The 14,037-nt window shown below is 47.0% G+C and overlaps 1 protein-coding gene and 1 non-coding gene across 3 annotated transcripts in view; one reads left to right on the plus strand and one right to left on the minus strand.

Moving 5' to 3' along the window:
- The window catches only part of Itgb5 (integrin subunit beta 5), a 127,581-nt gene that overhangs the window by 94,561 nt on the left and 18,983 nt on the right, over nucleotides 1-14,037 (plus strand). For both annotated transcript variants that reach the window (XM_012517149.2, XM_023702174.1), the window contains exon 10: nucleotides 6,526-6,955. In XM_012517149.2, the coding sequence (XP_012372603.2) occupies nucleotides 6,526-6,955 (430 nt within the window). The remainder of the gene's footprint in view (nucleotides 1-6,525; nucleotides 6,956-14,037) is intronic.
- On the minus strand, nucleotides 135-241 carry LOC111812877. Its single transcript, XR_002818251.1, has one exon. It is a non-coding gene; the product is annotated as a U6 spliceosomal RNA (small nuclear RNA).

Below are 14,037 nucleotides of genomic sequence, written 5' to 3' on the forward strand. Positions count from 1 at the left end.
TAGGGATTGCGTTAAATCTATACAGCAATTTTGGGAGTATGGCCATCTTCACAATGTTGGTTCTTCCTATCCAGGAGCAGGGAATGTCTTTCCATTTTCTGAAGTACTGTAATTTTCCTTGAAAAGATCTTTGAAAAATTATGGAACACTTCACGAATTTACGTGTCATCCTTACACAGGGGCCATGCTAATCTTCTCTGTATCGTTCCAATTTTAGTATACGTGCTGCTGAAGCGAGCATTGGCCTCATCTCTTTAAAGAGAGATGTCTGATGAGATTTTACATTTTATTTTTTAGTAATTTCAGAATTGTAATGTTCTGTTTTGAACAGTTATAACAATTACTTGGTGAAAATGAATCTTTAAAAATAGTAGGAAAGCCTTAAAATCATGGAGTTGGAAGAGGCAGAAGAGAACAGAGGAAACATCTGAGTAAGTTCTGTAGGTCAGTTAGGTGAGAGGTCTGGTGCAGTGTGTGTGCAGGACTGAGGAAAGTTGGGTAAATGCACTGCCACAATGAGTCCTTTAGCTATAATTGAAGGGAAGCAGGAGAGGGCTGGCCACTGTGTGCAAGGACACACCCCCTCTTACACACTCACCCCAGGTTTCAGGAAGGCCTCTGCCTTCTGTTAACACCCTATGATGAGGACAAACACTGCCGTCAGGCAGGCTCCTGACTGGGTAAACAAGCCTTCTGTGAGGGAGGACTTGGCTGAGGTTCAGATCTCTCTTGACTGAGAGAAACAGATCTCTCATCTATTTGTTTGTATTTACTATTGGCTTGCACTGAGTTCCCAGAAAATCTTGTCAAATGTGGAAATGTTACAAAGCTGGAGAAAACTGCATATCTTAAAAGGCAACAAAAGCAAGATTTTAAAATAGTTTTCAAAATTGAACTGGGTTAGAATTATTAGGATTAATGTCTTACATTTTTGTTCACAATATTAGTAGGGTAAGAGAAACATGGGGATGATAGAAAAAAATTCTTTTTTAATTAATCTGATTGGTTCATGTGTATGTGTCTTTGAGAGAGGGTCTCACTATGCAGTTCAGGCTAATATTGAACTCACTTTGTAGCCTACACTTGCCTTGAACTCTCTCAGTGATCCTCCTGTGTTGGTCCCCCATAAGTGATGGGATTACAGGGCTGTGCCACCACATCCACCTTGGTTGCATTAATAGAAGCATTTGTGAAGCCCCAGAGACGGTGGGCTTTTTTTTTTTTCTCCCTCTCTCTAGAGCATCAGACTGCAAATGGAGTTCTATGGTAAAGTCTTTTATTTTTTTATTTTTATTTATTTATTTATTTATTTATTTTGTGTGTGTGGCCAGCTCAGCCCACCACGGGGCGGGGCTGGCTGGTATGTGGTGCTGGGGGATTGAACCGCGGTCCCTGTGCTTTGCTTAGCTTAGCTTGTTCTAAGTAGGTGCTTTAGACCACTGAGCCATCTCACCAGCCCCGGTAAAGTCTTTTAAAAGGGGGAAGTAACAAGCAATTCTATGACAAGTTGGCTACAAACTAAAAAAGTCCAAGGATGGAGTATTTGTTGATGATTACACCATAAAGGCGAAGTAGAGCTCTTCCTAAAAGCAGAGAACTACACCCAATTTATGCTACAAAAATTGGAAAATCATTATAAGAATTTTGAGATCCCCTGTGGAACTCAAGGAACAAATACATTTAGTTCCAAAAAAGGCTATAAACAAACTCAGCAGTGAGTGGTAGCTATGTGTTCCCACTAGTGAGGAGGACATTACCCATAGTGACAGATGAGAAAAATAGACACACACCAGATATAATTAATTGCCTAAGGTTACATGGCCATGAGAGGCCGGTTGAAAGAGCAAGCCAGGGCTTCCTGGTTCTGCAGCCAGCACCCTGTGCCACCTTTATCCAGCCATTTTTTTCCTGATTTTTTTTTTTTTTTTTAAGTACAGTACAATGTTTACATTCCTTGTGAGGATCCAGTACATATACTACATTATATATTTTAATTTATTTTTCATCCTTTCCTTCCCAGCTGAAAGAGAGGGATCTGTCACTTCCTCTGGCTCTAATCTGCTAGCAGGAGGAGGCACACTTCCAGCTAGGATGAATGTGATTTTTTTTTTAAGCCTGGCCTCAGAAGGCAAATTTTTCATTCCTCTCAGGCTAAAGAAGTTTTCTCCAAAGAGTTACAGTTGGGCTGCAACACCTCGCTGCCTACCAAGTGAAACTGTGCTCATGTCACTGTGGACATGTGGCCAAGAATGTGTTTCAGAACTTGCTAATGACTGCTGAAATCCACTCAGTACATGTTTATGTGCCAAACACCGTGCTCACTCAGGATGTAAAGATGCAGAAGAAAGCAGGGCTCAGAATCCAGGGGACAAAGTAACCATGTAGATGAATCAACCTCAAGTAGGGCATACAGCACTGTGACACACACCCCATTTCCCTGCCCAGAGAGGAAGGGCTTCTATGGCAGAGGGGTGCTTTGGTGAGGCTGGGAAGGGAGGTGGGTGCTTCCACTGGTGGGCACAGCGCATGCAAAGCAGCATGGTGAGAGCTATGGGGGCCCCTTTGTAGGAGGGCAGCTGAGGGCTATGTATGATGGGGAGAAGGTTGGGGACTGAGGGGCAAGTAGCTGGCCCAGGCCACGCTGGTAGGCCTTACATGCTAAGTTAAGGGTTTGTCACTGCTATGAGGGTGGACTCGGTTCTTGGGTGTCACGAGTTGGGAGTGCTGAGCACATGTCCGGGAATGATGAGGCATGAGTAGGAATATGGAGCCTCACTGAAGAGTGTGGGGCTCACACAGCAAAAGAGGGTTTAGGACAAGCAAGCTGGATTCACCTGTAAACAGAGATCTAGGGTTTGGCCTGGGCAGAAGGACACAGCCTTGAATAGCTGGGTTGAGTGGACCTCACCCCAGAGGAACAACTTCTGGCAGAAGCTGGGAAGGGACAGGCAGCAGCTTATGATCACTTCTGGAGGCAGTGGTTCTGTGCCCATCTTATATTCTCTGGGTTAAGGCATCTATTCAGCAAGAAACAGTTTGGCAGTGGGCGACAGACCAGGATGTGCTCAGAGGAAAATCCTTACATAAACATCCAAAAATCCAGTGAAGTTCTCTTCTCCTGGGGTCTAGCTGTTCCTCTGGTTCTCATCTCTTGGTCTGAACACCACAGCAAGTGAAGGCAGCTGCTGGCAGTCAGCACCCACGTTTATGGGCTTTGATACATCAGTATGCGAGCAGCTAGCTGTTCTGCCGGCAGTAATGCCCCGCACAAAGGGCCCAGTGAGCCCTGTCCTGGCCTTCCCACGGCACGCCCTCCCCACCCCCTTCTCCATCCACTGCTCTGGATTCTGTCACTGGGGCCCAGCTCTTTGTCGAGATCTGAGTGGACTTGGCATCTGTGTAGCCCTGGGATTAGGGGTTTGGTTGGGGGCCGGGCAGTCTACCCTTTCTGAGAGGGTGGTTGATCCAGCAGCCTTGTGGGAAAACTGGGAGTGCCCCACGGAGACATGATTCTGCTGCACCTGTGACCTTCTGCTGAAGTCTTGGAGTGGGACACTGGAAAGTGTCCAAGAACTGAGGAGCCATCCCTACCGGTATTGAGTTGGAATCCTTAGTCGCCCAGGGAGAGATGCAGAGAAACCGCTTTCCTATGGCTTCCAGCATCTCTGGATTCTTTCCTAATTCACTAGGGAAAACAGACTCAGAAAGCAGGAGTGAGCAAACCAATTTACTCGCTATTCCAAAGTGCCTTTTAGAGTATTTTGAGTCCCAGCAGGAGCTGAGACTTGGTGGCAGAAACAGAGCCTCTCTCTGGTCATCAGGCTACCAGCTGCAGGTGAGGCCTCTTGGGGCCAGACTGATAGCACCCCTGTGACCCAAAACTTGGCTGGGATGTCCCCAGGACCTTGAAAGCCCGCCATGCAGATAGTGTGAGTATTCTGGCTGTCAGTCGGGGAATGCCTCGACACCTGCACTTACCGGGCCCCCAAAACTTGGGAGACTCAGTTCTCTTTCCTTACTGTGTCCCATGATGCAGGCCAGTCTGTGTGGGATGGTTATGCTCATAGATGGACACTTCCTGGGGTCTCCCAGTAATTAAATATTGTGACTTTCAGCCCCAGTCATTCCTTTGTAGTTGATTCCAGACCCACAGATGCTGCATGGGCCAACAGGCTTTATCTAACAAGCCCAGCAAGCGAGGGAGTGACTAGGGAGTGACAGCTTCCATCAAGCCACTGTTTCTCTCTGGGCCCTGAAGAGGGATGAGTCTGGTTCCTCAGAGACTCCATTCTGCCTTGCCATGCATCCTGGGTGCCTAGTTAGGCACATTCATTGCTTCCTTCCCATCTACATATTCAGAGTATTCCTAGCATAAGGCAAAAATGATTTGAGGAAGCTTCTGGCCACCATTTAGAGGTTTCCCCACGAGTGTCTATCCCATCCACTGTGGGAGGTTTTGCAAACAGAAAACCGTAAACCTGTTCTTGGCAAGCTCCACCCCCACTGCTGTGGGACCTTGGCCAAATTTGCAGTCCCTCCCACCCCATCCTGTCCTCTCCCTGGTGAAATGATGATGCCTACTTCTGGGGTATATAAAGGAGACACTTGTGGTGGTGCCCAGCCTTGTGCTGGTACACAGCTACCTGGAAGCTGCTAAATCTGTGTTGTCCGTGGGTTTTAGTACTGGGTGCGTCCAGTCTTGTCTCCTAACCTTGAGTACCTCCCTAGGCCTTGGGCCTTGAAACACAGCCTTGAGCTTGTTTTTGTTGGTCTCTTCCCCCTTGCCTCCTTATCTTCACCCCACACAGAGATGGTGGTGAGGTAGGGCCAGTCCAGAGTGCCTGCACCCTGGATACTGGTACTGGGCTCAGCTTACCTCTCCAGAAGCACCTCCTGGGAAAAGTCTTGGCCAGTGAGGTTGGCCAGGGCAGTGAAGTTTGTCATTAGGGAGAGCTTTCTCCAGTACCCAGGGAGTTGGGTGTTTCCTAATGTTTCAGAGTCAGGGTAAAACCCTTTGAGAAGTAAAGATCCCAGGGTAATAGGTAAATAGAGACTGTTTAGAAGTATTTATTTCTAGAGTTCTCAAAAATATCACTCAACTGAATTCATGCACCTACAATATATGAATGGCAATGGAATACCCATCTCTGACAAGTAAACAAAAAAGGGGGATATAAGTGAAGGCCCATTTTGTAGTGGAAAAATATATACGTATATACAAAATAATTAGCATAGATATATAGCTACTTTTTCTTAGTTCAATGAGAGTTTTGAACTAACAGTGTTTGGACAAGATACCATGTCTGCATCTTGTTCTATGAATAACTACTACAAAGACAATATGCAATGCATTAATTATTATAACTGTCCTACTAACATGTTTTGAAACTGTCTCATTGCTACTTCTTTTGCAATTAAATTAATTTTTAAAAAGATTACTCAAATAGTGCCTAGAAAAGCAAGCTTTTCATGACTTTTTAAATATTACCCTTTTACAACCCAAATGATAGAAAAATGACACTAGGTAACAGCGGCTACTAGCTCACTTTTAGCTTTATATTGAGCTGAGAAGCCTTTTGGAAAATGATGATACCCAGGTGCAGGTGTGCTGGGCCATTTGGTGGATGGGCCAGGCATGGATGTCTGGAGAGTGGGGAAAGCGCCACCTAGGAGAAGCACTTTCCCATGGAGCTTCCTTGGCACATACTGGCATCTGCTGCATCTCTAGGGCCTACTACAAGCACCATGGGCAGTTGCATCAAGACCAGGCCCTTGCTCTCATGGCTGCCAGTTTCTAAGACATCCCATGAAAAGTTCCAAAGTTAGAAACACTTTTGCTTCAAGTCTGTCCATGTGTATAAGATGTTTCACAAGATAGTGACTCTCCTTAAGGCCTCAGGGCCATGGACTGGTTGGGCAGTATGTGGCTGCGAGAACTTTCCAGAAGTGGGTTGGAACACTGGACAGGGGCAGGGTTCAGATGTGTTTGTGAACAGATCTCAGGTGTCTGCCCATCTCTTCTACAGCAGGAAAGGAGCTCTGTCGTCAGGCTGGCAGGTGCTTGCCACCCTGGCACCTTATGCCAGAAGTGCCACCTTACCACTGTGTCCAGCCCCACATCCAGCACAGTGTTTAGTAAATCTGCTGATGAATGGCTTTGAAATGGAAGGGTGAAGTATTCTGCAGAGGAGGTGGAGGAGAGAAGGATAGACAAAAAGAAAGAGGTCTATAAGAACCATGTAAACTTGAGTGATTCCTGTGTCTCTCTTTGAAGCCCCTCTCCTCAGAGCCCTATGGATGATAAGAGACTATAAATCTTAGGAAACCAAGCTCAGTGCCCCCAAGTGTCAGTACACCTTTCTCTATTCCATGGAGTTTAGGAGCTTGCTGGTCCCATGGTCTCTTCCTCTGTGGGCTACTTCAGGCTTCTACTGTGCAGAAAATTGTAACCTGGCTATTCCCCTGGGTGATTGGGAGGCCCTAGCTTGCCACAACCATGGTGTCACCTCTTTCCCTTCTGCACAGGCATCATTTGATGTGTCGGTAGAGGCCTGGAGCTGCCCCAGCAAACACACCGAGCACACATTCACCCTGAGACCTGTGGGATTCCGAGACAGCCTGCGGGTGGTGGTCACCTACAACTGCACATGTGGCTGCAGCACCAGGCTAGAGCCTGACAGCACCAGGTGCAGTGGGAACGGAACCTACGTCTGTGGCCTGTGTGAGTGCAACCCCAGCTACCTGGGCACCAAATGCGAGTGCCAGGAGGGGGAGAACCAGAGTATATACCAGAACCTGTGCCGGGAGGCAGAGGGCAAGCCGCTGTGCAGCGGGCGCGGCGAATGCAGCTGCAACCAGTGCTCCTGTTTCGAGAGTGAGTTTGGGAAGATCTACGGGCCTTTCTGTGAGTGTGACAACTTCTCCTGCGCCAGGAACAAGGGTATCCTCTGCTCAGGTAGGTGTCTGTAGGCAGGCCTTTGCTTTGAGCCGGCCCTGGGCCTACGTGCTGTTAGGACCTCCCCCTCCCCAAGCTTGCCTTTTCTGTGGTGGTGGTGGTGGTGGAAAAAGCAGGACCACAGTTGCCTCGGGCAGAGCCCTTGGACAAGCCTTGCCCCTGTGGGCACAGGGGTGGGCACAGGTTTAGAGACAAACTCAGAGGGCACTGCCTATGGCCAGACTCCAGCAGAGGACATCACCCAGCTGACCTCCCAGTTAGTGCAGAGTTGGTGGCCAGCCTGCCCCTTGTTGCCTCCTGGACAGGGAGATCACAGGGTCTGGCGACAGCCGTCCTTATACCAAACATTGTATTCTTTTCTTACTGCCGCACTAACACTGTAAATTTAGTGACTTAAGATAATCCAAATGCATTCTGTTCCAGTTCTACAGGTCAGAAGACTGTACTGGATCTCTGACTAAATTAAGTTTTCAGCAGGGTTCATTCTTTCTAGAAGCTCTAGGATCTTGCTTCTTTCCCAGCCATGAGAGGTTGCCTCCACTCTTGGGTTTGTGCTTCTTCCTCTGCTTACAGAGTCAGCCATGGAGTATCCTTGGGTATTTTCCTGAGTGTAACTTTTGCTTCTGTTATCACATTCTCCTCTGAGGCCTCCTTCTTGCATAGTCCCTTGTGGTTCTGCAGGACATGCAGGATGACCCAGGAAAACCTCACTATCTCAGGCTCCTTAACTTCATCACATCCACGAAGTCCCTGTTCCCATATATGGTAATAGTCACAGGCACCAGGAATGAAGATGTGGACATCTTTAGTGGTCTTCATCTGGCATGCCACAGTCCTGGTTTGAGAAGTTCTTTCTTGTATCTCACTAAAACTTGTGCTTCAGTAACTTCACTCCCACTCCGCATGAGTAACCTGATAGACCTCTGAAATCTTCTGTACACTTCTCCACCCTCTTTTCTTATTCAGGCTGGGCCCCATGTTTCTTCATTCTCTGGGGTCCTATCACTTGTTAGTCCAGGTAATGGCCCCTCAGGGAGTGTTCAGCAGAGCACTTGCTTTCTAAGAGCTGGACACTTGTCTGCCATCAGTGTGTCCTAATAGTGTCCTCACTTTCCTACTCAACAACCACATTACACTCTTTAGTTGTTTTTATTTTTATTACTGAGATGTTGTTACTGTTCTGAATGAACTAGCCAAGCTATGTTTTTGCTGTATGACGTTTAAGGCCTGATTTCTTGTATCTGATGTGGGACTTCACACTGGTTCCTGTTAAAATCACAGGTTGGTGTTGTCAGTGGAGGGCCACTGAGAAGATACTTCAAAATCAAGTCCTAAGGGCCAGCCATATAGCTCAGCAGATTAAAGTGCCTGCTTAGGCAGACCCAGGGGCCATTGGTTTGATGCCCCTGCCCCCGCGCTGTGCCAGTCCCACCTGCCCCTAGGGCGTGCTGAGACGGCTATTGAGACTGGGCAAGGTGGCACACACCTGTAATCCCAACTCTTTGGGAGGCTGAATACAGGTGGAGTAGTATGAGTCTGATCTACATAGTGAGGCCCGGTAGACCCTTACTAAAAAATACACACAAAATCAAGTCCTAAAAGGGCCATTCTGCCCAACACCGTAACTGCGAAGATAGTAAGCAAAAATACTGGAGCCAGGACTGGCATTTTGTCTACAGTCTCTACAATTCTCTCTGTGAGATTGGTCTTGCTGGTGGGAAAGGCTGATTTGAAAGGAACTTAGGGTTCCTCTGTGCAGATGAAGCATGTTGTGAGGTGTGTGTGAGGCAGAACAGGTAAACAATGCATCATCCTGGGAGAAGCCACCCATACTTCCATGGAAGAAGTGCATGCAGAGGGCAGGCCATGCATGGGTACCCAGGGAGGCTTCCTAGCAGACCTCACCAGGAGACGAGGAGGAAGAGAAGGATGCCAATGGGTGCAGAGGGCTGAAATGCTCAGCATTGGAACTGCCTGGAAAATGGAGGCCATGTGAATGTCACAGGAGAGGAGAGGTGAAAAAGTACGACTTGAGGTGCCAGATACTGCAGCAGGGGTTGACTCTCTCAACGTAACAATGAATTGGTGTTAGCTAGATGGTTCTGTGAGAGCAGAAAAAATGTGGTGTCAAGAGCAGGCAGGCCTGAGCCTAAATCCCCTACATGCTGGTGTGCGGTTTTGGACACGGAGTTGTGTGACATCAGAGACAGCATAGAAAGAAAACCCACCTGGCTCAAAAGGAGGTCTCACCTCTTACTGGTTCCCAGCTGAGTCAGTGCCATACACTCAGAGAGCCACAGATGGGCCAGTCTTAGCCTGAAGATCACCAGCATGGTGTCCATTCACTTGAGCAGCTGTAGTCAAAGCTGACGAAGACTGGCTGGGTTAGTAATGGACCTTCAGCAGTGCTCTTCTTTTAAAGAACTATGAGCGAATATCCCAGAGCCACGCCTTCTTCCTGGAAGGGAGCCAGAAATGGCCCTCTGAAATGTCTTCATCCCAGGAGGCCACCTGTATCCACATTTTCTGGGAGCACAGTTGCCATTGCAAATTCTATCTCCACAGTTTATTAGCCTGAGACTTTGGCTATCTTCCATTACTGGTTTTCCCATCTCCAAATCCAAGCCAACACCACTTATTGCTGTGTTGCTTGAGAGCTGCAGGTCAAGACAGGTGAAGGCTGATGGAGGGCACAGTGCTAGTGCAGGGTGGTCAGTAGCTGAGACATTAGTATTGCTCCACAGGGACCACTCAGCCCTGTAGCAGCAGGAATGTTCTGAGGCCCAGTGAACATGCTGTCTTTGTTCAGCCTCCAGGACTCATGGTTCTTTTGAGTTAATCTTGCTTTGCTGAATTCTGCCGAACCCTGTGTCCAAAAGCTCTGGATGGTCTTTCTCTGTTGCTTTCCTCTATCTATTTAACACTGTGGTATCCAGAGACTCTTACAGGTGATGGGGTAGAGAAGGCAGAGGACTGAGGTTCAGCTCCATAACTTCCTGGGACTTCTGGGACAGAATGTCTCTGCCCATTGGAAAAACTGTACACGTCCACTAAAAAAAACCAAAGATCTGGGGAAGTTGATGGTAGTGCTAGTGCTGCTGTCTTTTGGTGAGCAGATTAATGTGGACCACCTCTCTGGCAAATCAGTCAAAGGCCTCTCCTACCCTCACTGTTTCACTTGCATGCCCTCCAACACCATGCACGTAAGAGAGCAGCCTTCCCAGAGAGCTAGAGGATCACTGCTAGGTCTAGAACATTCTGAAGACTAGAAAAAAATTGCTTAAATTACCCATAATTGCATTACTTATACTTTAAGAAGTTAGTTTCTTTCCTTCCAAACTTTTTAAAAATTAACATGAGAGTGTATGTGTGTGTGTGTCTGTGTACACTTTTGCATCTTGCTTTTTTCCTGTAATAGTACATCCAGCAAAGTGCCTGTAGTTGAATTGCTTTAGTGAACCTCTGATGAGGCACTCTGGCTCTTTTTCCATGTACCCCCCCCCCCATAAGCAGGCCTCTCCTACCCCTTCCTTTAACAAGCCACAACCAGTGGAAATGTAAAGCTATCCAAATCTTCCTGCAGAAAGTGGTTTCTAGAATGAGGTCATTGTTGTGTTTGTTAGTTTAAGAAGAACTCAGAACAGCCTGGCTCCAGGCAGGACTTGATGGCACACATTCCTGCAGCAGCCAGCAGCACCTATGCTTCTGTCTCTCAAACCCTGGCTTCTGCTAGAGACAGCTGTGAGCAGTGGGAGAGGAATTATAGCCCAAGTTCCTGGCACCCAGGCTCAGCGTGGGGCTCCCACTTCCGGTCTGTGTGCATCAGTTTCTAGGTTGCTCCTGGATTGATGTCCCAGTTGAGGTTTTCAAGGGACAGAAGCCCATTTCCCAACCACCACTCTGCTGCTGAAGATGCTGACTCAGCCCAGGGGCCACTGCCCTCACGCTCCCTCAGCCCTGCTGGCTCCTGCTGTGTAAGGGGAACGTCTGGTTGTGGTGTCTTCAGACTAAGGCTGCAAGGCACACTTGAGGCAGCTGAGGCAGAGGACATCTCAGAGCCACAGCTTCCGTTTTTCTTTTTTTTTTTTTTTCTCCTTGAGAAGCTTGGTCCTATCCCTTACCAATATCTAGACCTGGGGAAAATGCAAGAGATCACAGCTTTTCTACCTTAAAAAATGAGTGAGAGAGTAAATCGGGCTCAGGTCTGGAAGCAGTTGAACAGTTCTGTTGCTACTTTTGTGACAGACACATGGTGGTTGTGAAAGTGTGTGTGTTCATGGCTCAAGGGTCTCCTGCTGATTTCTGGAAGCAGCCTGATGTAGACCTTGGCTCTCTCCACAACTGTTTATATGTGGGTAAGTGGCTGGGGGATTTCTTAGGGCCATCGTGAAGGCTTTTGTTCTCTCCTGCCATGTAAAGTCTTGACCCTGTAGAGAGAAGCAGGACACAGTCTGCTCTGTTATTTTTAGTGTCATGAAAATTTCTTTTCAAATGTTGTCGTTCTCTGTTGGTTTCTGTGCCCACACAGTGCCTCTCCCAGGATTTGAGTCACTCTCTTGTGGTAGTGAACTATTGAGATCAGTCTTAGCCTGGGGGCTCACAGCACATATGAAATGGCTACTGGAGCACATTGAAACATTTGCTAATTTTCAGCCTACACTTGAGTTTCACTTAATATAAGGAATTTTAAGTCAAATAAGCTAGAGAATTTTGATCTAACCCTTTTGGTCTCAAGTATGGAATCACAAAAATATATCCTTGTATCTCGTGATAGACATAGATGGATAGACTGTCTCTATTATGTGGGTGACATCTAGATTCAAAGGATTCCCATAGTTGCCTCCCAAGCATAAGAAAATAGTGTGGCACTAATGACCTCCTTCCTGGTTAGCAGAGGCCACATCCCAGCGCAGATTCTGGCTGAAGCTTGGCATTTAAGGTACTCTTGAGACTAAGGCCTCCTTCTGGATTCTCACCAAATGAAAAACCTTCCATGGAAACATTATCCAGATACAATTCAAAGTACCTCTCGGTTCACAGGGAGTAAGAGGCTTCCAAGGAATGCCTTCAGTGGCAGATTACTTTCTACCAAGAAAGGCAGCAGGCAGCATGAAAGTGTTAAGCTGGAGAGATGTGTGGGGTCAGTTAGACCACTCCTTGAAGATGCCTTCCCTAGGGGCACTACCAGAGTCTTTGGTGGCATCATTGTGCAGTGGAGAGAAAGTGGCTTTGAAGGCAGCCACATTTAGATTCTGCTCTCTCTGCCCTTCTGCCTCTGACCTTGTGTCTTCGTCTGACCTCACTGAGCCCCATTATTCTTATCTGTCAAATGAGAAAAGGCATACCCCAGAGGGTTGTTATAAAGATCAAACAGGGCAGTGTTATGTAGCTCCTTGCCTGATTCTTCATGACTTGTGGCACTGAATACATTTTACTCCCTGGCCTTCTCCAAGCTGGAAGAATTTTTTCTTCTATGGAAGTGAGCATTAGAAATACCCAGGACATCAAAACAGGTTGCTTTCAGAAAGTTCTCACGAGCATCTTGTGGTCAAAAATTCTCTAACGATTCCATCTGTTTTTGGCTGTTGTTCAGTTCATTTGAAAGGCAAAATGGCACCAACATGTAGGATTTGATCACATAGAGAAATAGTGCAATTTTGAGTTGAGACAGGTAAACCAAGTGAGCTCCGGTACCCGTGCTAGGGTCAGGTAGCCTCTTGGAGCCTGTGCTTGGTGAGATCTTTGCAAAACCAGAGCTCAGCGGCGTCTGCTCTTAGGCAGTGCAGCTGAGGATATAAGCAGTGACCTCGCCTGTTGGACCATTATTTGTTAGGCAGGTTGCTGCATTCATCTTATTCAGTAAGAATTCACTGCCTATTATTCCTAATATGCCAAGTGTTTCACTGCGTTCCAGGGCTGGCAGCACTGAATTTCTAAATTCCTGTTGCCTATGGAATTTTCCACTGCTTCTTGGAAACTTTCTGAGGTGTGAAACAGGCATACAACTCACTTTAAACTTCAGATTTAATCATCCCAACCTTTTGAGAGATCCTGAAAGACCCAAAAAAAAAAAAAAAGTTTTAGAAAATATTTTGGACTTGAGCTTAGCTTTGGTATTGAAGTTTTCTCATTGCTCAGGCCCTGCTTCCAGAAACTTCTCAGTTGTTGGAAAAGGGAACAGGCTAAGTGTTGATTCTTCCTTCACTGTCCTCTCTGTTTGGAGAGGGAACTACGCAAACAGGAGAATCCATGGTGGGGATTGTGCGTGCCTTGAACTTCACCCTGAGTCATCTTGAGGTCATGGAGTTTAGCTTGTAAAGGATACACTAGAATGTAAAAAGCAAAGGAAAATCCTAGGAAGACCACAAGAATGCCAGAGATAAATTCCTGGCCATGTAGGCTTTTGTGACTAGCTTCTTAATGTCATAGGACAACATGTTAGAACATTTTCCACTCCGCATACAAAACTATGAGAGACCTCTGGTGGCTGAAACATTGAATCTTACAGTTGCTTTTGTTCTGTGTCCGCGTCTCAGGAGTTGAAGCAGCACTTTCATTTTGGTCTGGATATTGGATGCTCCGGCACAGTTGATTATTGGCCTCAACTGCCCAGTGCCTCTAGTGGAATGGGGTGGGTGGGAGCCCTGTTGTCCTTGGGATGAGAGTCCCTGCCTCTTAGACAGTGACCTTAGTGCTCTACCTAGGTCCAAATGCTCGATGGGTCTGGGCCAATCTGCCGGAAGTTCTTCGCCTTTCCAAGAGATCTTACTGTTGCTCTGTGTCCCTGTCTGACCACCCTCACCCCCAGTTCATCAAGCACACCCATGTTCTATGGGTGGGTGTGTTATTTGACATCACAGAGTTGGCCTTCGGCAGTATAGGCAGGTGTTAATGATCATGCAAGCAGAACCTATTCTAATGTGCTTTTTATTATATGGAGCTTGTTCCCCTCAAACAGGCTAGTTAGTGTATTGCACTTACTGTGAAGAAGTACTAGGCAGGACTATTCGGTGTCACATGCCTTTCTGGATGGTGCTAGTCACAGACAGTGGACCAAGTATGTATTTTGTTTCTTTCTTTTT

Source organism: Octodon degus, unplaced genomic scaffold (assembly GCF_000260255.1).
Source record: "Octodon degus isolate 3935 unplaced genomic scaffold, OctDeg1.0 scaffold00147, whole genome shotgun sequence".
Classification (NCBI taxonomy): domain Eukaryota; kingdom Metazoa; phylum Chordata; class Mammalia; order Rodentia; family Octodontidae; genus Octodon; species Octodon degus.